The sequence below is a fragment of the Podarcis filfolensis genome, assembly GCF_964270895.1.
Source record: "Podarcis filfolensis genome assembly, chromosome: 1".
NCBI classification, from domain to species: Eukaryota; Metazoa; Chordata; class Lepidosauria; order Squamata; family Lacertidae; genus Podarcis; species Podarcis filfolensis.
The window spans coordinates 52,123,416-52,144,916 of NC_139604.1; the positions used below are offsets into that span (position 1 = coordinate 52,123,416).

The 21,501-nt window shown below is 45.3% G+C and overlaps 2 protein-coding genes across 7 annotated transcripts in view; one reads left to right on the forward strand and one right to left on the reverse strand.

Moving 5' to 3' along the window:
* GLB1L (galactosidase beta 1 like) overlaps positions 1–12,480 on the reverse strand; it is a 14,627-nt gene extending 2,147 nt beyond the window's left edge. The window contains exons 1-15 of one of the 4 annotated variants that reach the window (XM_083575493.1): positions 12,349–12,480; positions 7,482–7,631; positions 6,419–6,591; positions 5,316–5,466; positions 4,841–4,901; positions 4,238–4,332; positions 3,567–3,747; positions 3,416–3,474; positions 2,707–2,828; positions 2,272–2,312; positions 2,043–2,161; positions 1,195–1,269; positions 616–705; positions 389–502; positions 61–192 (exon numbers count right to left, since the gene is read on the reverse strand). In XM_083575493.1, the coding sequence (XP_083431619.1) occupies positions 61–192; positions 389–502; positions 616–705; positions 1,195–1,269; positions 2,043–2,161; positions 2,272–2,312; positions 2,707–2,828; positions 3,416–3,474; positions 3,567–3,747; positions 4,238–4,332; positions 4,841–4,901; positions 5,316–5,466; positions 6,419–6,591; positions 7,482–7,535 (1,467 nt within the window). In that variant the 5' untranslated portion in view covers positions 7,536–7,631; positions 12,349–12,480. Of the gene's footprint in view, positions 1–60; positions 193–388; positions 503–615; positions 706–1,194; positions 1,270–2,042; positions 2,162–2,271; positions 2,313–2,706; positions 2,829–3,415; positions 3,475–3,566; positions 3,748–4,237; positions 4,333–4,840; positions 4,902–5,315; positions 5,467–6,418; positions 6,592–7,481; positions 7,632–10,385; positions 11,263–11,297; positions 11,742–12,348 lie in introns of those variants that run through there. The other 3 variants (XM_083575492.1, XM_083575491.1, XM_083575490.1) reach the window with 3 other exon arrangements.
* Positions 12,327–19,507, forward strand: STK16 (serine/threonine kinase 16). 3 transcript variants are annotated; one of them, XM_083575652.1, is made up of 8 exons: positions 12,327–12,461; positions 14,518–14,630; positions 15,689–15,908; positions 17,146–17,279; positions 17,554–17,674; positions 18,442–18,537; positions 18,706–18,827; positions 18,904–19,507. In XM_083575652.1, the coding sequence occupies exons 2-8, from the start codon at positions 14,545–14,547 to the stop codon at positions 19,040–19,042; spliced, it is 918 nt and encodes a 305-aa protein (XP_083431778.1). In that variant the 5' UTR covers positions 12,327–12,461; positions 14,518–14,544; the 3' UTR covers positions 19,043–19,507. The 3 variants fall into 3 exon arrangements, with proteins under 3 accessions (XP_083431778.1, XP_083431779.1, XP_083431780.1); XM_083575653.1 differs by lacking the exon at positions 12,327–12,461 and adding an exon at positions 12,483–12,518; XM_083575654.1 differs by lacking the exon at positions 12,327–12,461 and adding an exon at positions 12,792–13,073.
* The last annotated feature ends 1,994 nt before the right edge of the window (positions 19,508–21,501 follow it).

The window sequence follows — 21,501 nt, forward strand, 5'->3', positions numbered from 1 at the left end:
TGTTATCCTTCAGCCAACTATTCTGGCAGTAGTAGCCCCAGGCTCCCTTTTCAAATGCACCTTAAAGTCACTGTCATTGGCCCCAAAGTTGATGCGACCCATGCTCTCCACCACCAAGTCCAATGTGTCCCCAAGCTGGCCCGATATATTGATCCCATTCACTCTGTCTCTTTCCAGTGTCCCCTGGTACTCCTGAAGCAGGAAAGAAATAAGGTTAGCTGGTGCTCTAAGACAGAGCTGAAGCAAAGCTCCTGTGTGCTCCAGGCTCTGACCCATCCTATGAAAATGCAGTGAACCAGAGTGTGGGCCTAGGACTTGTTATACCCTTCAGTTTACCTAAGTAATAATCTTCCCTACCCACTAGGAAGGGCCCCACTCTCCACCTTACTCCATTGAGCAGAACGTAGGCAAGATCATGGACCCCATTCCCAGAGGCACTGAGCAAGGCAGACTCCACGATTTCCTGCGGTAGAAGGGTCCGGTAGAGCATGAAGCCATGGGCCTGGAATGCAGAACAGAATCCGCAAGAGGTGTCAACTGCAATCCCACTGGGGACTCTTAAGCAGAAATAGCCATGGGCCTTTGCTGACCCAGACTCTTAATCTACTTTCTTACCTGCTTCAGAGCTTCAAAGGTGATAGGATAGGAGGAATAGAATGGCAAGGAAGGCGAGAGAATGGCAAGAACATCCAGCAAGGCCACACGCTACAGAAAAGATGATGGGTTCATGTATAGCCTTTAAATTGTTCAATTATTCAAGTATGCTTCCCCCAACCCACCCAAATGGCTATTCTTAATTTTCTTATCACCCCAAAGCTAAGGATACAGCAACACTAAAACCAGGAGAAAACAAGTAAAGATTGTAGAGTCAATCATAAAATGCTTTCAGAAATAAAAACCACTTTAATCACAATCTAAAAATGAGTCTGTTGTGCCACCACCAAGAAGGCCCTGTACCTATCTTTACATGTGCAGTCTCTCATATACAATCATCACAGAGGCTCCTCTGCTTTCCACCAGCTCCCATTTCACTTCCTTCAGACTTCTCCCCAGTTTGCTTTCCTGCCTTACCAACTTGCACCTCAGCTGAAACACACTGAAAGTTCAGGAAGGTGCCCACAAGAGAGCAAAGTCACTCCATCATCCAACTAAAGACATGCACTTGTAAGGGAATGGTTTCTAGCTCTCACTCACCTGGGGTACGGATACATAGCCATATGCAAACTTTGGGGTAGGGGGTGGCATTGGTCCTGCGGGCAGCTCCTGAAACTGAAGTTTTAAAAAAGAAAACACCATGTCAAGGGAGTTGGGCTGGTAGTTAGGGAAGCAAGGCAGCTCAAAACATTTTGCTGTCAGAAGCAGTACACCAGCAGACCAATCACTCAGGCTAACTCATTGCACCAGCATCTTGTGAGGATAAAGGGGGTAGGAGAACCTTGCAAAGCTAACCAGAGCTTAGAGAAAGGATAGGATAAAATTATAAATAATGAAAACTAAAAGTACCTTGTATTTCTGTGCCTGTGCTAAAGTACATCATCTACAACTTCCAAACCATGTATGGCATGGATGCAACAGGGAACAAGCCCCACTGGGTAGGACTTACTTTTGAGTAAAGATGTTATACTGTTAGAGCCTCTTACATGCACATGTGCGCGTGCACACGCACACAGTCTCTCAAACACTTGTTCCCTCTTCCTCCTCAAATCTGCTGCTTGGCTGGTGGCTGCTTATTTTATTTATTGCATTGATTCATCACTTTCTACAAAAATGTCTCAAAACAATTTACAAAATATTTCAAAATACCAAACAACTTGTCAACCATTTAAAATCACAGAATAAATATGCATAAAAATGTACGAAGATCTTTTTCCAAAAGCAGTAATAAAAAGGATTCTACCTCATTAAAAGATTAGCACCAAAAATAGGTAATAAATCATACCCATAGAACGATATAGGTTAAGAACCAAAAACCTGGGCAGGCAATCAAAAATGTCTTCAGTAACTGCATTCCACCCACTGATAGAAGAGGGCTGTATTGTTACCTTGCTAATGACTGAGCGGATGATATACAGCTTGTCAGTAGGGTCTCCAGCCTCCGAGAGTGGTGCGTCATAGTCATAGCTAGTAGTTATGGGTTTGTAACCATCCTTGTAATCAGCACCTGGATAGAGAAGGTATGAGAAGCAAGTGCCTCTTATGTGCCCCCCAACACCTCCATCATCTGGCCAGAAGCTAAGTCTCCCTAGTTGCCCTAAGGAGCTAGAAACTCACCACTCCAGTAACCAAAGTTTGTGCCACCTTGGAACATATACCTGGAAGAAAGTCAGATATTACAGGAAGAGTTACCCTCCTATTTAAATAAAGGGGCAATGACAGGCAGTGGAATAGGAAACAAATATATGTGAACTAATGTGGTGCAGCAGTTGGGGAATGCTTTGGAATAGAAGTGTGCTAGTCTTTGGCCTAGGGCACTGTCTAAGACCATGCACCTTACTCTTGTTCTGCAAGGGAATTTTTGTCTGCTAGGGAAATGGCCAAAAAAGATGTGAAAATGTGGCACGCACACACCTCTAAGGCAAAATGAGAGGTTCACAGTTAACAAGATGAAGCAAAGAGCTATGGATTGGCATTTTGGCACTAGCACTTGCTTCTTTGTACCATCCCTTGTGCCCCACTGCCCACTCTCCCCTATGGCCTCACGGTTACATGTTGACGTTGGCTCCCATTTCTAGAATCTTCTGTAGGCTGTTAGCCACTTTCTTAGCACTTTTTGTGGAGTGTGCCTCACCCCAGTAATCCAGCCAGCCAGTGTAGAACTCAGAATTCACCTAGGAGGAAGGCAGAATTAAAACATTTATGGAGCAGTAGCAGTCAGGTCAGTTCCATCACTTCTGCTAAAGTACTGGGAATAGGAAATACCAAGTTTGCTCCCTCCTCTGTGTTGGAATCTCATTGTACCAGACCTCACACCTATAATGCCCAGGACAGGCTATGTGGTGTGACTGTAGCTTTCACTGCAACACTGGGCAATATGCAACTTCCAACCAATTTTTGTGTGTTAAGGTCCACAGCAATGGGATTATGGCTCTGGAATAATTTGCTTTCATGCCAAGAAGACAGGCCAGCTTATAGCCTATCAAGAGACTCCTGAAAGCATTGGACTACAAGCTCTTTGGTCTCATAGCTCAGTAACTGCTGGGGCAAGTGAGGATTTCGCATGCATGACTCTCTGGCTGCCTTGGAAACTGCTACAGAAGGGTCATGGCAGTCAAGTATAAGGGGTGGAAATAAAACAGAAGATGGCTCGGTTAAGATGGAGCCAGATTATTTTTGGAGATGGGTGCCAAGGAAGGAGTAAGCATAATTTAAGGCATGAGATGCCATTCTTCTACATGGAAAGGCCAGACCCTCTCACCAGTGGTCCCTTTGGCTCATACAGTCGCTGCAGCATAAATGCCTCCGTCACGTTTTCTTCTGTCAAAGGGCAAAGAAAGGAGCAGAAGTCAAAGCAAGATTCCTTCCTACCTCCTTCTAATCGTATCAGAGCTCACCCAACATCACTCTACCTGGTCCAAAGTCAACCGTGGCATATAAGCCCTGCAGTGTCCCGCACTTGAGTTCAGATGCTGAGGTGCCATCTGTGGTGAAGAGCACAGCTTCCTCACCCAGGGAGGCACGAAAGACACCCAGTAGGTGGCGCATGTAGTTATAGTCGCAGGCATAGTAGCTCCCATATTCATTCTCCACCTGCCTGGGGAACAGCTGGCATTAAAGAAAGGTGACTCAGAGCCCACACCCTGCCTAAAGAAAAAGGTGTGTGGTATGTCTTTGTATAGAGCCTCTCTTGTCAAGCACTAGATCTGCAGGATGATGCCCAACCCAATTTGCACGGGAGGCTGATCACCCAAATAGGTGCACCCCTGCTCTTTGTAAAGGAGGAAAAATTACTGTTCTTGAAAGTTCCAAGGATGCCTGAAGGGCTTTATTGTTTACAAGTCCCTCCCCTACTGGACAGGGGGAGGCAGGCACAAAGCAGTGGTTTAAGGCAGGAGTGAGCAGTCTTCTGTCTTTGTTTTTAACTGAAATATTGAGATCCACCAAACAGAGCCTGGTCTATATACACTTGTACTCCAATAATAAGTTACCTAAGGCTCAGTATGGTACATGTTTCACATCAGGGAACCTCTGAAGGTGCAACCAGAGGCCCAGGGACACAATGTGCCTATGCTGCACGCACCTGGACACTGATGATGTTGCCTCCATTGTGGTAGAGATGAGGCTTGATCTTGGGCAGCAGGACTCTCAACCATCTGTCCACAGCTTGCAGGTAATCTAGGAGCATGAATCAGCTTGCTCAGGCAACAACTGGGGCTCCTTTTCCCTATTTCCAACACCTTGCTATGACAAGAATTGGTAATTGTGGTACTGTGTACAGAGAAAAGGTCTGAAAGTGCCCCTTGGCCATTATATACCACTCACATGGGCTGCTTTAATTCTGTGGAAGAGACATGGAAGTTGGAAGGCCCAGATGACTGGCCCTCTAACAGCTTGATATGAAGCAGCCAGAACCACACAAAGACACCAACCATTTAGGACTTACAACCCTCCAGATCTTGTGGATTATAATTCTGATCATTCCTGAACAATGATGGCTGGGGTGGATGGGAAATGGAATCCAAATGCATCTGGAGAGCCACAGGTTCCCCACCCCTGATCTTTTTGCAAACCATTCTGAGGTTTTCTACAGTCAAGTGGTATATAAATTTTATGAAATAAATAAATCTACAGAATTGAACACGAGATCCAGAGGGTCTGCCCCCTCCCTCTAGTTCTATCTTACCTGAGTCAGTTGTGCGCAGGGCAATATCTGGCTTTGTCAACAGCCAGGATGGAAGGCCACCCTAGGAAATAAGGTCAAGAGGTAAACAGTTCAAATAATGTCAGGGCCCGTAGTTGCTCTTCTCCTGCTCCAAATCAATAAGAAATGGTGGAAAGGTCAGAAGGCAAGAATCCAGGGTCGGAAAAGTAGGTTTCAGATTTGTTATCATAAAAAAGTTGCTGAAGCCATGAGAGCAAGAAAATGTGTAGAGATCAAGAACTGGGAAAGATAATGTAGAGAAAAAGTAGAAGATTAAAAACCTAGAAAGGTAAGACAAAGCTGAAAACTCAGAGAGATAAGGCAAGGTAAGGAGTTAAAGAGGATAAAATGATCAATGACTAGCAACCCTGTGTGAATTGTGAGAGAGGTGAATTGTGCAGCATTCAGGTACTGCAAGTGAGTCTTAGCCCATCTGAATCTTTTGCCCAGCACTCACCATCTCCCATTCAGCACAGATGTAGGGTCCAGGTCGCAAGATCACCAAAAGGTCTAACTCGGCTACCAAGTTCAGAAATTTTTCCAAGTCTCTGTCACCAGAAAAGTTGTAGACACCAGGCTGTGGCTCATGGTAGTTCCAGGGCACATAGCTGAAGGGCGAAAATACATATTTCAGTTTGAAATAAGAAGGTGAGACAAGGAGGATACACCCCAAGAGATGCTTGAGGATTAACAGGGCAAGAATTTGTTACTCTTTTTATATTGTAATTTTATGTTGTGAATTCCTCTGAGATATACAAACGAAGGCTGGTATACAAATTAAAAAATTATACACACACACACACTCAGTGGCGGAGCTTCATGCTCTGGCACCGGGGGATGGAGAGCAGGTGGGGGCGGGGCTGGAGCGCATCCTGGGGGCGTGGCATGCCACCTGCGGGGGCGTGGCACCCAGCACAGGCGAGCAGCCATGATGGCACCCCACCGGGATCGCGTTGCCGGGGGCGGTGCACACACCCCGCAATCCTCTTCCTCCGCCAGTGCACACACTTATGGCCTAGGCTGACCAGATCCAAAAGAGGACACAGCTCTTGCACTTTTAATAGTTGTGCAGAAGAGGGAATTTCAGTAGGTATAGTTTGCATAATAAGCTACCCCCACTGACATTTCCTCTGCGATGTAATTATTATAGGTGCCAGAAACACCACCCTTCTTCCTTCTTTACAGTTCATCTACAACTGGTTCTCAGCCTAGTATGGCCAAACATTTAAATATAACAAGGAACAGAGGGGGCATGAACAGAAATCTTTCTCCCTCAGCTTTCAGGTTGCGATGAGAGTGGAGGTGATTCCATTTTAAAAGAAAGCTGTACTGGAACAGGCTCATGTATTTGTCATCTGGGCCACACGTTTTCAGTGCAAGGAACTTGGGCCAGCTCCACCTTCAGACAGCATAAGCTTCTCTGCTCTAAATGTTGACCAGAGTCTGCAGTGAGGACTATACAGTGAGAAAAATGGAGCACCTGTGCGCAGTCATTAGCCTCTGTCCTTCACTGTGGCACAGAATAAGTCCCAAGAGCCACTTCCCCTTCTGGTCACTTACATTTGCACAGCATTGAGGCCACTCATGTACATCTTGAGGAGCCGATCTTTCCAATAGGCAGGTGGGACACGGAAGTAATGGATGCTGCCTGAGATATAGCGAAATCTAGCACCATCTTTGAGGAAGCAGTTATTCACATAATCAATGCGGAAGGAACGGTCTGTTGAGGAGGCCTGGCATTCAGGACAGGAGGGGAAAGAGAGTATTATTATTTTTTGTATAAAATTGAAACTTCATCCCATCTCCTGCTGAGAGGATCAAATAGAGAATGCCATCCTCTTCCCCTCTGCCATAGCAAGAGATATTTATGTCATCTCCCTGGCTATGGAACCTGGGTAGTAAGCTTGACACGGACTGTTTTGTGGGTAAGTCTGCAATGTGATTGCTTTGAAAAGAATCCTCTTAGATTTATGAGACATTATCCCTCTCCAGATCCTGGAAGATCAATTCTAAGATCCCAGTCAAGATTTGCACCTGAGGTTCAAGTCTGACCCACTCCCTCCAGGACTCCAGCACACACACACACACACACATCACTGGTTCACGTGTGGCCCATTTACTAAATCATAATTTGAAGCCACTCAATTCTCTGCTTCCAATATTATGCTTTACCCTCTGCAAATATTCACACACACACACACAAAGTTTTTGTCATTTGGTCCTGCCCCTGAAATTGTTTCCACTAGTATAGACTGCTCATCATTACTGGCCAATTCACCGAGAATCTGACAGTTGGGAATGTAGCCAGTTTCTCTCTCTCCCTTGCAGCCATTTTTTTGGCTGAATGGGATTTTTTTTAAGGCAGCATGGCTTGATTACATATTGGGGAACTCCCAATATGAACCCATTCCTATACAACAGGCAAAATAATAGATGGGGGAAAGGAACCAAGAAGAGGTAAGGAAAAGCTTGAGCTCAGTTTGACTGGGGGGAGAGCAAGTGGGGAATCTAAAGCAACAGAAAAGGAAATCCTCAAATTTCCCCTAGGCAGTCTAAGATGGTTCCATCTCAGCTGTTTCTTCCAAAGAAACACCCTCCTGCAGTTCTCCTTCTTGTTGCTTACCTGGAGTTGCAGGCCTCCCAACACCACCATCAAAACACACAGCAGCAGCTCCATCTCTTTGGTTACAGCTTCAGCCTGGGACAAGAGAGTCACAAGGAGTCATCACATGACAAGCTAGTGGGCAGGCCTGGTGCTTCCTCTGGTTGGTCCCTGTGAGGAGGGAAGTAAGTAAAGACAGGCCTTATTTGAACAGAGAGGTGGAAAAGAGGAGGCAATGTTCCAGCAACTATATACAGAGTCCGTGACTATAAATCAGAGGAGGAAATTATGAGGCACAAAACTCCCTCCAAATCCCAGGGAGAGAATTATGAAGCAGCACAGAGGAACTGGAACACAGAGTTGGTTTCCCGTACTCAAATTACAGAAGTATGAGAAACATAAACTTCTTCAAATCATCAGAAATGGTAGTTTGTGCTGCTCAGAGTTATATAGTGGATAGAAGCAGAGAGACAGCAGAGTTGGCACTGCACTGCACAGCTGTCTACCACTGGATCAAAAGAATCAATCTTGTTGTTTTGGTAGCACAAAAGGATTCAGGTTTCTATGGCTCTGTACACACCATGCATTGAAAGTACGTTACTTTTCCCGAAGAATCTTGAGAACTGTAGTTTGTTAAGGGTGCTGGGAATTGTAGCTACACAAGGGACAAACTACAGTTCCCATAATTCTTTGGGGAAAGTCAGATGCTTTTAATATATGGTATGTATGCAGTCTCAGGGGACTTTAATTCTCCTTTATACATATAGACAAAATGTGGACATGTTTTGTAAGTTACATTAAGTATCCAAATGAGCTACACCAAATGCAGTGATTAGTCAAGGACCTGACATGCCTATCTAGTCTACAACAGCAGAAGAATCAGTGAGAACATCTAGTCTGACCTCCCTCAGATAATTTAAGGAATGCGCTAATCTATTGTAATACTGGGGGGCTATTACATTACAAATAACCAAATAATCTGTTTGGTCTGAAGGCTATGAGTAATGGAAAATTTACATTCTTTCCCTCCCACCAGCAGCTTGTTGCAATGATTAATCTGCACAGTCTGCTAAATCCTGGGATCTATCTTCTAATATGGATGTATCCGGTTTTAACTTCCAGCTGTTCAATTAAATTGCACTTTGACATTTAATCCACTATCATTAATCAGTGCTTATTTTTCTTTCTGAGAGAAGCTGCAAGATGGTGCTCCATTAGTCTCCTTTACTTTTTGGTTTGTTTGTTATAATCATTGCTTCCTTGGTGCCTTTCTGCTCCCACATTTAATACTGTTGCACGCCACCCTAGTTTCTGAGCAGTGCAAGATTCCAGGGGTTCTAGGGGTTCATTTACCCTGGGTTTGTGTTTCCTTTGGGAATGTGGCACAGTGGCGACTGCAGTGTCTTTAGGATATATGGTTTATTTACATATATATACAACCTGAGCCTACAATGGAAGGGTTCACAGCATTAACACCCCTAGAAGGCCTTGCTTGTCTCATAGCCACAGCCTTAGATTCCAGCAGAAATCAGGCCTGGCACTCTCTCGCTCTCTCTGGCTTTCCAACCCACTGTTTTTGGCTCCAGCTTCTAGTTCACATAACTCAACCCTCAACTCTGTCCTTTTGTCTTTCCGACCAGGGAAGGAAGGCCCATCCATTTGCCCTCTGGCACAGAGCCACTCCCTTTGCTCCCTGAAGGACTCTTACTTAGAAGGCTATTTCCAGGCTGGCCTGGCTATTTCAGCAACTGAATCCATGCTGGATCTAGGAATTAAAAGAAGGGCTCAGGCATACAGCCTACCCACTTCCAAACTCATAATAAAACTAAAACAGGTTGCAATTTCTCCTAACTACAATTAATGTTAGAGGCCTGTCTTCCTTGCTCTGTGTACCCCACTGGCATAAATTTATCCCTTTCTATAGGAATGAGATGCTCAGCCATATAGTATCTTATAATACAAAGTCAGACCACTGGTCATCCAGTCCAGAAATTGTTTACTCTATAGCATCTTTATAGTCTTGGAAAGACAGTAGTCTTTCTCAACCCTGCTTCTTGAAACCCATTTAAGTGAAGTCACAAGGAACTAAACCTGGGAGATTCTGTGGGCAAAGCTGGCTCTGTCAGTGCACTCCCCAAAACAGAATCCTAAGAGAAACTCAAGTAACCGATGATAAAATTATAGAGGTCAAGAGGACTGAAAAGCCTGCCAGTCTGCACCTTGCCCAGTGTAAAACTATTCATCCACCAAACCCTCACAGTTCCAGACTATAATTTGCCAAGAAAAAGGGAGCAAGTGCACTGCAGAAAGGTGCATGCAGGGATAATAGTTTGAAAAGACTTACACAAATGGGTTGAGCTACACACTACAAGGGAAATCCCAAATCTCCTAGGGTCCTTACCAACCTGACTGGTGTGAGGGGGATTCTTGCCCAGTCCCAAATACAGGCACAAACAAAACCTTGTCTACTAATTGAATGCTTTTCTTTTCTATCCAACACATCACATATTTAGGCAGCAGGCAATGCAGTTAAGGAATGCTGTCAATGGGTTTGACTCCTTATCACTTGACTGTGGTTAATTTTGGGTTTGTGGCATGTTTGTGGTTTAAAAGCTGTGTTTAAATTTGGCATGATGTACAATACTTATTAACACAGTAGAGCATGAATATCAGAGTCCAGTGAATGCATCAAAAGCACAGTCCCAGAATTAAACCTGAAGAAAACATACAAGAGTAAGTGTCATCTATGATTTAATATCATTTTGGATATATTCTACTGAAAAATAAAGATACTATTACCTGTTTGTTACACTACTCTATGAACAACTGTGGTACATTTTATATGATTAATATTATAGATTTGTTTTGTGTATGACATTTTAATATGTATTTTAAATAGAATACATCCAACTTACAAAAACTCACCTGTCATCTAAAGAACCTTTTACTTACTGGGCCTTTGCATTACTGTGTCCAGTCAGCAGCAGGAGTCATTTGTATACCCGCAGGATGATGCATATCTTTGCCACACCAGAGCTATATCACCTTTGATGTCACCACATTCTGTGCCATCTCACAAAGGGATAGGATGTTCTAGGAATATGGGTCTCATCAAGAGTCACAGACTGGTACAAGTTATGAGAAACACATCAGGTTCCAGAAATACCACCTTAGTTTTATTCTAAGCCAGAGGGATTACTTGGACATTATATGGGGTGCCCCCCTTCTCATATTCATATTTGAGAACTGAGGAAATGAAATTATTTTTATCATCATTATCATCATCATCCATAGTGGTAGTAAAATTAATTCTCCTTCATGTCTTGTGGGTGGCTGGTGTAGTGAACTTAGTGGGAGAAAATATGCATTCAAATCCAAACTCTTATGGTACCGGGAAATTGGAAGGGGGGTGAGAGATCTTTCCCACCACCACCACAAGCCTTGCCTCTCCATACTAGGAGCCAAAGACAAAGAGACTCTGCTACCAAATGTAGCAGTTCATTGATAAATGTATCTATGTATTAGGTCAATGGAAAACGTTAGAAATTCATATAAAATCACTGCAATGACAGATTTACACCATTCCAACATTGTTCTACTCAGAAGGAAAATGGCTAGCAGGGGAGGAACTTCGGAAATGGGTAGGGGCAGCCATAATCCCTGAAGGGTGAGACCCCCTACACTTGGGTGATAATCTCTAGCATCCTGGCACCTGAGTACCAGAACAGGTAGTCATTCTAAGAACAATCCCAAACCCAACCTTAGTGGATTGGGTCTTGGTCAAGACAAAGGGTGTGCTTAACTTGTCTGGGAAAACAGGAAAATGTAAATACTTACCTTTGTTTCGCCTAAAGATTGGAAGGTGGGGGTCATGTGAGGACAGGGTAAGCCTGGTGCTCAGGTTTCTGCCAGAAGACCCCTCCCAACTTATGACATAGTTATGACAAATGTATGATGTTTTACTAAGGGTGTTACGGGGAAGTTGGGAAACTTATAAAAACAGGGAGCCATCCTTTGTTTGGGACTTCTTTCTGCTTCTTCCATGTGGCAGTCTTGTTGCAACAATAAAGATCAGGCCTACTGGCCACTGCTTTCCTTCGATCTCCTGGCTAAAGTCTCTTGCTTGTGACCCCCAACCTGAACCTATGGGAGCCAAAGTTAGGCAATTGTGGGGTGCTCCAATGACTCCCTTATACTCAAACACCAAGTTAGCTGAACACTCTTGGGCTAGCCACCACCGGCCTACCCTACCTCACAGGGTTGTTGAGGATAAAGAGGGGCGCCGGCCAGTGGTGTAGCGTGGGGGGTGCAGGGGGGGCCGGCCGCACCGGGCGCAACATCTGGGGGGGCACACTCGCACTCGCAGCTCTCTGCTCCCTGCTAAAATCCACAGGTTAGGGGGCGCAAATTACTTGCCTTGCCCCGGGTGCTGACAACCCACGCTATGCCACTGGCGCCGGCATACAGAGCTCTTTAGAGGACTACTAGGTTAAAAACGTAACAAAATAATAAAATGTTGAAGCCTTACATAGGATTCAAAAGGGGAGGGGTTAAAGAAACAAGAGGTGTGCAAATTTTATGAAAAAAGGAATAACAAATCTTCACAACAACCCTGTGAGGTAAACCAGTGTTTATGATGGTGTGCATTTACTTGGGAATAAGCCTCACTGAATTCAACACATTTACTCCTCAGTAAACACGCATAGGGGACCAGAATCCACTAACCACGTCCAACCACAACACTCTGTCCCCTAAGCTGGGACATTCTGCTCCTGTGACTTCCCCCCCTCCCCTCCCCCCATTTCCTGTTCGGTTTCCTCCCTTCCACGCTCCCTGCCCTCCGCTCCCGCAGCTCCTGCTCCGCCCCCTTGAACGGTTGCTAGGCTACCTTCTGCGGGCGGCAGTGCGGATGGCGCGGAATAATGACGTTGAGAGGCGGAGTGCGCGGCTTCTGTCGCGCTGTAGCTCCTTCGGAAGCGTCCGTGCGCCGGACAGAGACGGGTGAGTCCTTAGCCCACTCCTCTCCGCCCCCGCCCCGGCCCCGCCCCATCTCCGCAGGTAGGCGGGGCCTTAGGAAAAGTGACAGGGTCGTGGGCTTCCACTATTCCTGGCTCCAGCCTGCTGGGGCCAGAAAGAGAGCTTCGCGTGGGCTCCTCAAGGCAATGCTTCAGCTCCCTTCCCCCTCATTTTGAGCCCGGGCTCAACTCCGGGAACCTAGTCCGAATGTCCGGGCTCAGCACTGGAACAAAATGACATAACAACGAAAGCGAACGTGCCTCTAGCCATGTACAGAGTGTATCCCCCCTCCCTCGTGGCGGAGTCAGCTTAGGCACCGCACTGCGGAGGGAGGGAGATGTTGGTGACAAAGCCTTCATCTCAGGAGCGCCCACGCGTGGTTTTCTCCTGGGTGGTGTGGAAGCTGATCTCTGCTGTTTCTGCCCCTCCTCCACCTACTCCGGAATGCAGCCTCTCGTTCAAATCGGAATGATTCAATTGGAGGTCACTTGAGTAGGAAGCTGGTGTCATGTGTTTGTAAAGTGAGCTGTCGTTGCCAGCTGTCACCTGGAGAGAGAGGAAAAACTAGGTCTCCTCGGACCCCAGATACCAACCAATGTTAGAAACTGTGTAATTTACAAAGGCGTGTACTGTGTTATAGGGAGCTTGCCATGGGTGTTTCCAAAATGTTTCATTTATTACTTGCACTTTAAAAACTGTAAACTGTAACACACTTCTAGTAGCCATTCACTGAAACATTTTCACTTCCTCTCCTTGCCTGAGTGGAGTTCTCTGTGTATATAATTCAGCTGGTGTCACGATTTAGACTGCAATCCTAACTCCATTTACCTTGGACTAAGCCACATTGGATTCAGTAGGACTTACTTGTGCCTAAGGTGATACCAGTTATGGGCCATCATAGACATGTTGCTGCATGGTATGCATTCTTTTCCTGCCCAGATGAAAAAATGGGTTTTCCCTTTCTCTGGGGATGGAGAGGGGAGAGACTGCTGTAACTAGACATAGAATCCTGAATGAATGAAGTTGCAGTCTCATTTCCACATAAGCAGGCTATTTGCTTTTGGAAGATCCAGTGAATATATTTTTTTCAATCTTGAGTTGTGACTGATCATCACATTTGAAGTGGGAAATTAACTAGACATACTCTTCTTCAATCCGCCAGCAGATTCAATGATGAGAGGGTGGAGAAGTTGTTTCCCCCCAGCACCTATTTGCTTGAGGCACCTAGGATCATTTGCTTTCTTGGTGCCAGTTTTGTGGATGCTGCTGTTCAATTGCACATGTTAATTAGGGAACAGGAGACTGGTAAGTGAACACTCCTATCTTTAGGCAAGAGAAAGGTCTTAGATTGTCTTGTACGCCCTTTTAACTCTAGAAGTTAGGTTGAAGGATTGTCTGTTCCACTATGAAAGTGCTCATTAAGATCATTGTGAGAAAGGCCTTTCCACGTTCCACCAATATCTGAGGTGCATTTCTTGTGGGACAGGGCCTTCTCAGTGGCTGCACTCATTCTCTGGAGTTCCATCCCTAGACCCATCTTGACTTGTCTCTGATGCACTGTCACCGACTGGCCAATTTTATTTTATTTTATTTTTATTTTTGTGTTTTTGGGGTTTTACCCTGCTACACTTTCATACAGTGCAAGTTTTTAGCTTTCAGCTGGCTGCTGGCTTTAATTCCTTTCATATTTATTCATTGGAGTTTCCATTGTATTTGTGATATTATGAGTTGTATCCAGTGAAACTGTCCCATTCTTGCAAGAACTTCAGCTTGTGCAATGGAACTTGCCCTCTTTCTTCATCCCACACATATATCCTCTGGGTTTCCCCCCCAATCCTCAGGAGCAGATTGTGGGGTGGAGCATGGGAAGAGGAGGGGAAATTCTAATGCACAAGCAGAAGTCCTCGCAGGAACACAAAGATTTTGTTGGATGCAGCCCCTTCAAATTGTTAATGCTGTTAGTCATCTTCAGCATCATGTATGAAAAGGCAGGAGACAAAATATTATAAATGAATAAATATTGCTTTCTTTCCCTCTGTAGGACCTGAAGGATGTTGGAGCAACCATCATGGGCCAAGCCCTATGTATCTGCTCAAGGGGAACCATCACCATCAATAACAAACGTTACCTTTTAATCCATAGACTTGGGGAGGGGTGAGTATATGAGAACTGAGGACTAAGTTTTCACACATCTCATCTACACATTGAGCACTGTCATTGTTAGCAAGATATAAAGCTGAAAGGTACATCATCTAGGATCCGTGTAGTCCAGTGGTGGGGATTCTGTGGCACTTGAGATGCTGTTGGATTTCAGCTTCCATCATCTTTGACCATTGTCCATATTGGTTGTGACTGGAGGACACATATTCCCCATCCCACCCCATCTACCAAATCCACTGCAGAGGCAATATTCATCCTGTACAAATCACCCCTCAATATTTTTTTTCATGCTTTGGTGTAAGCTCCTTTGAACTTACTTCTGAGTAAATGTGCTTAGGATTAAGCAGCAAATATTTCTGCAGACAGCTACAACTACTCTGAACAACTTGTTCCGTTGCTTACTCATTCATTACAGTTGGAAAGTTTATTCCTGATATGTAACCAAAGTCTTCTTTGCTGCAATTTGAACCTGCTGGTCTTCCCTCAGTAGTCTTGGTAAACAGACATCCTCACTCCTCTGTGTCATCCTTTAGATAACTAAAACACACTGAACTGCTAAGCCGTCAGACCAGCTCGGTGGTGGTGGTGTTTTTTCTGATGACTGCAAATGTCTGATGTTACAGATGAAACTGCAGGAAGCATCAGGATATAGGGTGATCTGTCCTCCAACCTTCATTCCCAATGGGTTAGGGACACTTTCAGTGTATGGTTGAAACCCTCATTGTTATTGATAAGCCTGTTAAATTGCTGTGTAATTTTGCACTGTTTGCCAGCTGTGATGATGGATAGAGAGGAGCACAAATACATTCCTGTGCCACAGCATGAAATTAATGCCTTATTCCTCAGTTGATCATTGGAGAGGAAGAAGGTTACATAATTTCCTCTTTTTAAAAATCTCCTATTCTGAGTTGTAATGGCACTACTTTGTTAGCTTAGAGGTGGGCAGGAGCAGAGGCCTGTGCGTACAGACAGCAGGAGAGGAGAAGAAAAATCCTTCCCCCGCCCCCACCAAGCTGCCTGCTCTGTTCCTGACATACCTTCTCCCCACACAGAGGTTTTAGCTACGTGGACCTAGTAGAAGGGCTGCACGATGGGCGCTTCTATGCACTGAAACGCATCATATGCCATGACAAGGATGATCGCCAGGAGGCCATGCATGAGGTAGAGATGCACCTTCTCTTTGAGCATCCCAACATCCTGACCCTGTGTGCACATGCCATGGTGGAGAGGGGATCCAAACACGAGGCCTGGCTCCTGTTGCCTTTCCTGAAGGTGAGTGTGGGTGTAAGGTGCAGGTGGATACAGCAGTGCATGCTGGGAAATGTAGTATTTGTGGCTACATCATGCAAGGCTGAGAGGTGTTGTATACTGGGACCGTAGCTGCAGAGGTTGGTCTCTTCCAGCAGCCGCCTGGTTCCCACCAAGGATGGATACATGAGGCCATTTTCAGGATGGAGCCACTTGATGGAACCCGGCTTCTACACCAGTTGCAATCGGTCCCATAGCATTTATTCATAAAATTGTTTTCATCTTGCCCTTTGGACTCCCACCCCAGGTGGCCTGCAATCACAAGTTAAAAAAATAAACCAACAGAGGTTTCCCAGGGTACAGAATGGAAAGGGTGTCATCAGCATATAGATGGTACCCAGTCCCAAATCCTTGGATAATCTTTCCCAGTAGTTTTCATGTTTCTACTAGACAGCATAAGGGACAAGCTGAACCCTGAGATTCATCTCATTTTTGGCTGCCAGAGCCTCAGAGCGCATGTTATTCTCCTTGACTTCTACTGGACCAGATTCCAGAGCTGTCCTCTGTGATAAAGGACCTCCATCTGCTTTTACAGACTTTGCTGCTTCAGTTTTAAAGGATTTAGTAACATGGCAGCACATGAGATTTTGTGGCAGGTGCCACAATTCTCAGGGGATCAGATAATCTGATCTGGTTTTTCTCTACACACCCCTTAATGTGGTGGGCATGGCAGCACCCCTGTGAAGTCAGCTTGGAGCCTCAGGCATCCATTCCTTTCCTAAATTCAGCCCAGATCAGTAAGCTGAAAGCAAAGGTTGTCTTTATTGTAGTTTTACTCCACTGTGCTGTGCTCAACTGTGCTCCCAAATTTCTGCTATGCTTGCATTTTGGCCCTGGCAGAAAGCTCCACAACAATAGTCACCTAAAAACAGCAGACCCCAGCAGAGTGATAGGGCAAGTTCAGAGCTGGAAGCATGGTGACCCATAGTAAAGCAGAAATAAGTGCCTCTTGGAATGGTTAGGCAATCAGGCTGGCTCCAAAGCTGCTGTCCCCAAAAGCTTTTTTTTTGCATCTTCTCGGTCATATTGGAGTGGGGATGGTGCCATCCTCTAGGAAATCACTTCCTTCAACCCTGTGCAGGTGGAGGGTTTGTACCTAATACATTAAATGCACTAATAGAGGATCTCTTCCTCATCCGGTATTTTTTGAGGAGAATATGTGTGATCCCCATCACCAGCGTGCCTGGGCTTCTCTTTGCAGAGAGGGACCCTTTGGCAGGAAGTTGAAACTCTGAGAGATAAAGACGCCTTCATGCCAGAGGAGAGGATCCTGGCCATCCTTCACGGCATCTGCCGGGGCCTGCAGGCCATTCATAACAAGGGCTATGCACACAGGTGAGAAGCTGGGTCTAGAAAGTATGGGGCATTCTCACCGTTGGAACAGAGCCCATGTGTGGGGAGGGTGGAGGAAGTGGGTGACGTAGGTGATCAGTTATAGATCAGTATTGACAGCACCGACACAGGAGTTTGCAAAGGTAAAGAACCACATTTTGACATGGAGCAGTATTTGCAATAGGGGAAGCCAGAGCCTGGGGACGTAGGAGGTTCAAAGCCGACTTCAAAGCTCTGATGGTTCTGTGGCTGGACAAATCAAGGATCTTTTTTTCAGAGACCTGAAGCCTACAAATGTGCTCCTGGATGATGAGGACCAACCGCTGCTGATGGACCTGGGCTCTATGAATCAGGCCCGCATTGAGGTGCAAAGCTTGCGGGAGGCCATGACTATTCAGGTAGGAGGGCAGCCTGGTGAAAAGGAAATGGGACAATAGCTGCTTCCAGCAAAGATGGTGAAGAACCCTCTAAATTAGATTAATTGTAAAAGGAGCTCAGGCAGGCACCAGTCCCCTCAACACCTGCAATTAAACAGAAGAGTGGAAGGGAATGTTAGCAAGTTGTGATCTTGTTTGCCCATGCAAAACGATCAATGTCATACTATGCAATCTTTGCTTCTGTAACATGGAAAATTTCCACAGAGGAAAGAGCAGTTTAAAAAAACTTCACGAAGTTCTCAGAAGCTACCTATTCCTTAACTAAAGTCACCATAAATTGTGTCTCCAAAGATTAACAGCATTCCCCCTTCCATCCCACATAGCGTGGTTAGGGCTGCAGCAAGAGGCAAATAAACTAGCATATAAACTATGATGGGTCATTAATTTAGAAAGTTATCATCTTCCTCATAATTAAATCATAATGTCAATCACTTCAAAGTATATGTAGAATTGAGAGGCCTGTGGGCAGGCAGAGCCCGAGGTTTCCTTCTTTTCTCTGGTAAGCTGCAATCATTCACTTTAACACTACTGCCGCTACATTAAATTATAGGCATTGCAGGAATGTTCCTGAGGAAAAAAGTTGAGACGAAGGCCTCTTTACTTTCTCTTTCTCTCTCCCTCGCTAACACACTGTATTTGAGATTAAGTTCTTGTCTTATTTATTATTTATTAAATTTGTCAGTCGCTTTATATTGCCCAAAGTGACTTCCCTCTAATTTATTTTGCAGGACTGGGCTGCCCAACGTTGCACCATCTCATACAGAGCCCCAGAGCTGTTCACTGTGGAGCGTGAATGCGTCATCGATGAACGTACTGACATCTGGGTAAGGATCCTCCATTTCCACTTAGAAAAAAAAAATCCTCTTGGTCACCTAAGTCAAAGGATGCAATACCCCAATTTGTCTCTGTGCAAGGGAGGGAGATCCTGTCCTTGAGGTGCCTTCCCATTCAAGAGCCAGCTTTCTCCCTACTCTCACCTTGCCTCTGCTTAGTCCTTAGGCTGCGTTCTGTACTGTATGATGTTTGGAGAGGGGCCTTACGACATGATCTTCCAAAAGGGGGACAGTGTGGCCTTGGCGGTGCAGAACCAACTCAGTGTGCCCCAGAATACCAGGTAAGGAATGGCTGTGTGGAAGGAAGGTTGTCCTTGATCCAAGACAGACCAGGTACAAAGCGCCTCTGAATTTCAGGTACTCGCCTGCTTTGGAACGCCTCCTCTCCTCCATGATGGTGGTGAATCCCCAGGAGCGCCCATTCATCACTGACATCATAGGCCAGCTTGAAGCGATACAGCCACCTCCCACCGGGCAGGACATGACACGCATCTGAGCCCAGAGTGTGTGGGGTAAACATGGAGGCAGCAAAGGAACTGAAGCCCACGTGGGGGACCTCCAGTGGTTCAAAGTTTACAGGAAAGAGTGGACAAGGCTTCATTGCATTCCAGTTCCGTGCCTGCCTCCTTCCTTCGGGAACTCTTCCGCAGTGGGGCCATCGCCTGCCTTGGAACTTGCTTGAAGGTCCTCCTGCCATTCTCACTGGTGGCCTAGCATGCACCTTACTGGGCTTCACCTGCGTTGTAGGCCATGGTCAGCCACCTCCCCAAAGCAACAGGATGCTGCTCTTACAAGGGACCAAGATACCTCATCACCGGCTGGGAAAGAGAACCCAGCATTCTGTACTGAAGTACAGCTTCTAGATTAATGATTTAAGAAGCTGGTGTCCTAGTTGTTTTGGTACAGGCATGTCTTCTGGGCCTGTCATGTCAAATAAAGTCTTCATACTCAGCTGTATAAACATATTTAGTATGTGATTTGCAAATATATAAACTGGGGGGGGGGCAAAGAGGGAGGTGGGGCAACCATGGTGTATTTCTCTTACTCCTTATACTTTTGTCTACTTCTTGTTGTACTCCTGGTACCATCTTTGCCATCTTTTCTGGCTAGAAAAACTGCATTGTGTAAACATTTGTGTGTTTTATATGCTTTATGCTACAGCTGCTAATTATTCAGAGCTGAAAAGATCTGTGCGGGGTAGGAAATCATGTCTACCTTGACCAAGGTGCGAGTCAATTTTCAGAACAAGAGTTGTGTCAAGTCTGTTGGAGCAAACTCACAAGAGAGTCTTAAAAGACCTTGAAAGCTCATGTTATTACTGCCTTCATGGAAGCAGGCAGGGGGATACATACACACACACACGTAAGTCTAGAAATGTTTCTCATCAATGAAAGTCAAATACAGTATGATGTATTTGGTCTCAGTACTAAACTTCTGTGTATGTGAAACAGAACACATATCAGGCACTTTAGCAGTGTGTTAAACAGCAGGGATGGCAACTGCTGTTAGTGCAGTTAAGGCATTCAGACTGAAGAGTGTGTCAGCAATGTGAGATTCTTTGGCCCTTCATAAAGTAGGGGTTGTACACATCCTCCACCACCCATTGCGAGAGTAGGTAAAGAGGGGAGCTTCTAGCTTGAGATTCCTATGCTATATAGCCCATGTATAGTCAAAGCAGCCACGGTGGCAGGCAAGGAGAGAGAGGACTGGCTGCCTGCCTGGTATGGAGGGCAAAGCCTTGCCAAACCTGACTTGCAGCCAGCACATTTTCAGGTTGGGTGTAACCACTCCTCCTCTTCCACTCAATGCCCCCCCTTGCTCCTGGAAGAATGAATAAGTGCTTTGTCCAGAGAAGCAGCAGCCAATAGAGGAAAAGCAAACATTTTTCATCTGGAGTACATAAATCCTACCCCTAATTTCACAGTTAAGGTGAGGCCCACTCCCATCTGTCTCGCTGATCTCACTGGTCTTTATCTTTAAAACTTTATATGACTCCTCACTTGTCTAAGAACTGGAGCCTAAAGTGTTCTAGGCAAGGTATGCCTACAAGCAGCTTAACATTTGAAAGTGGGGCTAGGAGAGGGTAAAAGAGAGCAACATCTTCAGCAGAACATGCACCAGTCTTTGATTTTATGGTTGAGAAGCCTAGAAAAATACAATTCAGCATTTCTCCAAACTCTTCAGGGGATGTGTCTATCCTACGCAGTGTAGTATGCAGAGGGGTCAGTGGTGGCAGACTGGAATACAGGGAAGAATATATCCCCGGTTCAAGGCAGGGGTGGTGTTAACTTTAATGAGATTTCAGCCTGGATAGGAGATTGCAGGGGATCTTCCTGCAGTGGATATCCAAAGAAGTATTGTGATGAGATGCAGAATTAAATCCCTACCTATGCATAAAGTTTTACCCTTGTTTGGGGCAAAGTCACATCCAATCCACTTTGCAAGGTCGTTGAGCAATTAAAATGCTACTCAGTGTTTTCGGGAAAGGGTGGGAGAGAGATGTTTTATAATAGCTCGATATCCTACTTCTGCTATCTTCAGGACTTTTTTGTGTGTGGAAAAAAAGCTAGTTATTATCAGAATATATGAGGCAAAACAGAATCTCCAGTGCCAAGAAAGGAGGCGCATAGAGCTGCCTACAGTCAGTGAGATTCCTCACTTTTATTTGTCCCGTTCTTGTTTGTTAACCTCATTTCACTTTCCTAATTCTGGTTTAAAGTTTCGTACCAAATCGGGGTGGTTGTGGTGATGGCGAAGCCTGGAGAAAAGAATATGCTAGTATGCATGATTTGACTACATCACTTTTATTAGCCACATAATTTGTTTTAACTTGGTGAATAGGTATAAGACCTGTCTAAAGATTATGGGGAAGGGCAGGATATAAATTTAATAAAAATAAATAATTCCAGGCTCATGCCCCCTTTGCCCATGTAGTCTCCATGGTGCAATGTTGTG

Coding starts and splice junctions, on each gene's coding strand:
- STK16 (XM_083575652.1), top strand. CDS start 14,545: ATGGGCCAAGCCCTATGTATCTGCTCAAGGGGAACCATCACCATCAAT. Junction 17,675..18,441: donor GGGAGGCCATGACTATTCAG/GTAGGAGGGCAG, acceptor TTTATTTTGCAG/GACTGGGCTGCCCAACGTTG. Junction 18,538..18,705: donor ATGAACGTACTGACATCTGG/GTAAGGATCCTC, acceptor GCCTCTGCTTAG/TCCTTAGGCTGCGTTCTGTA.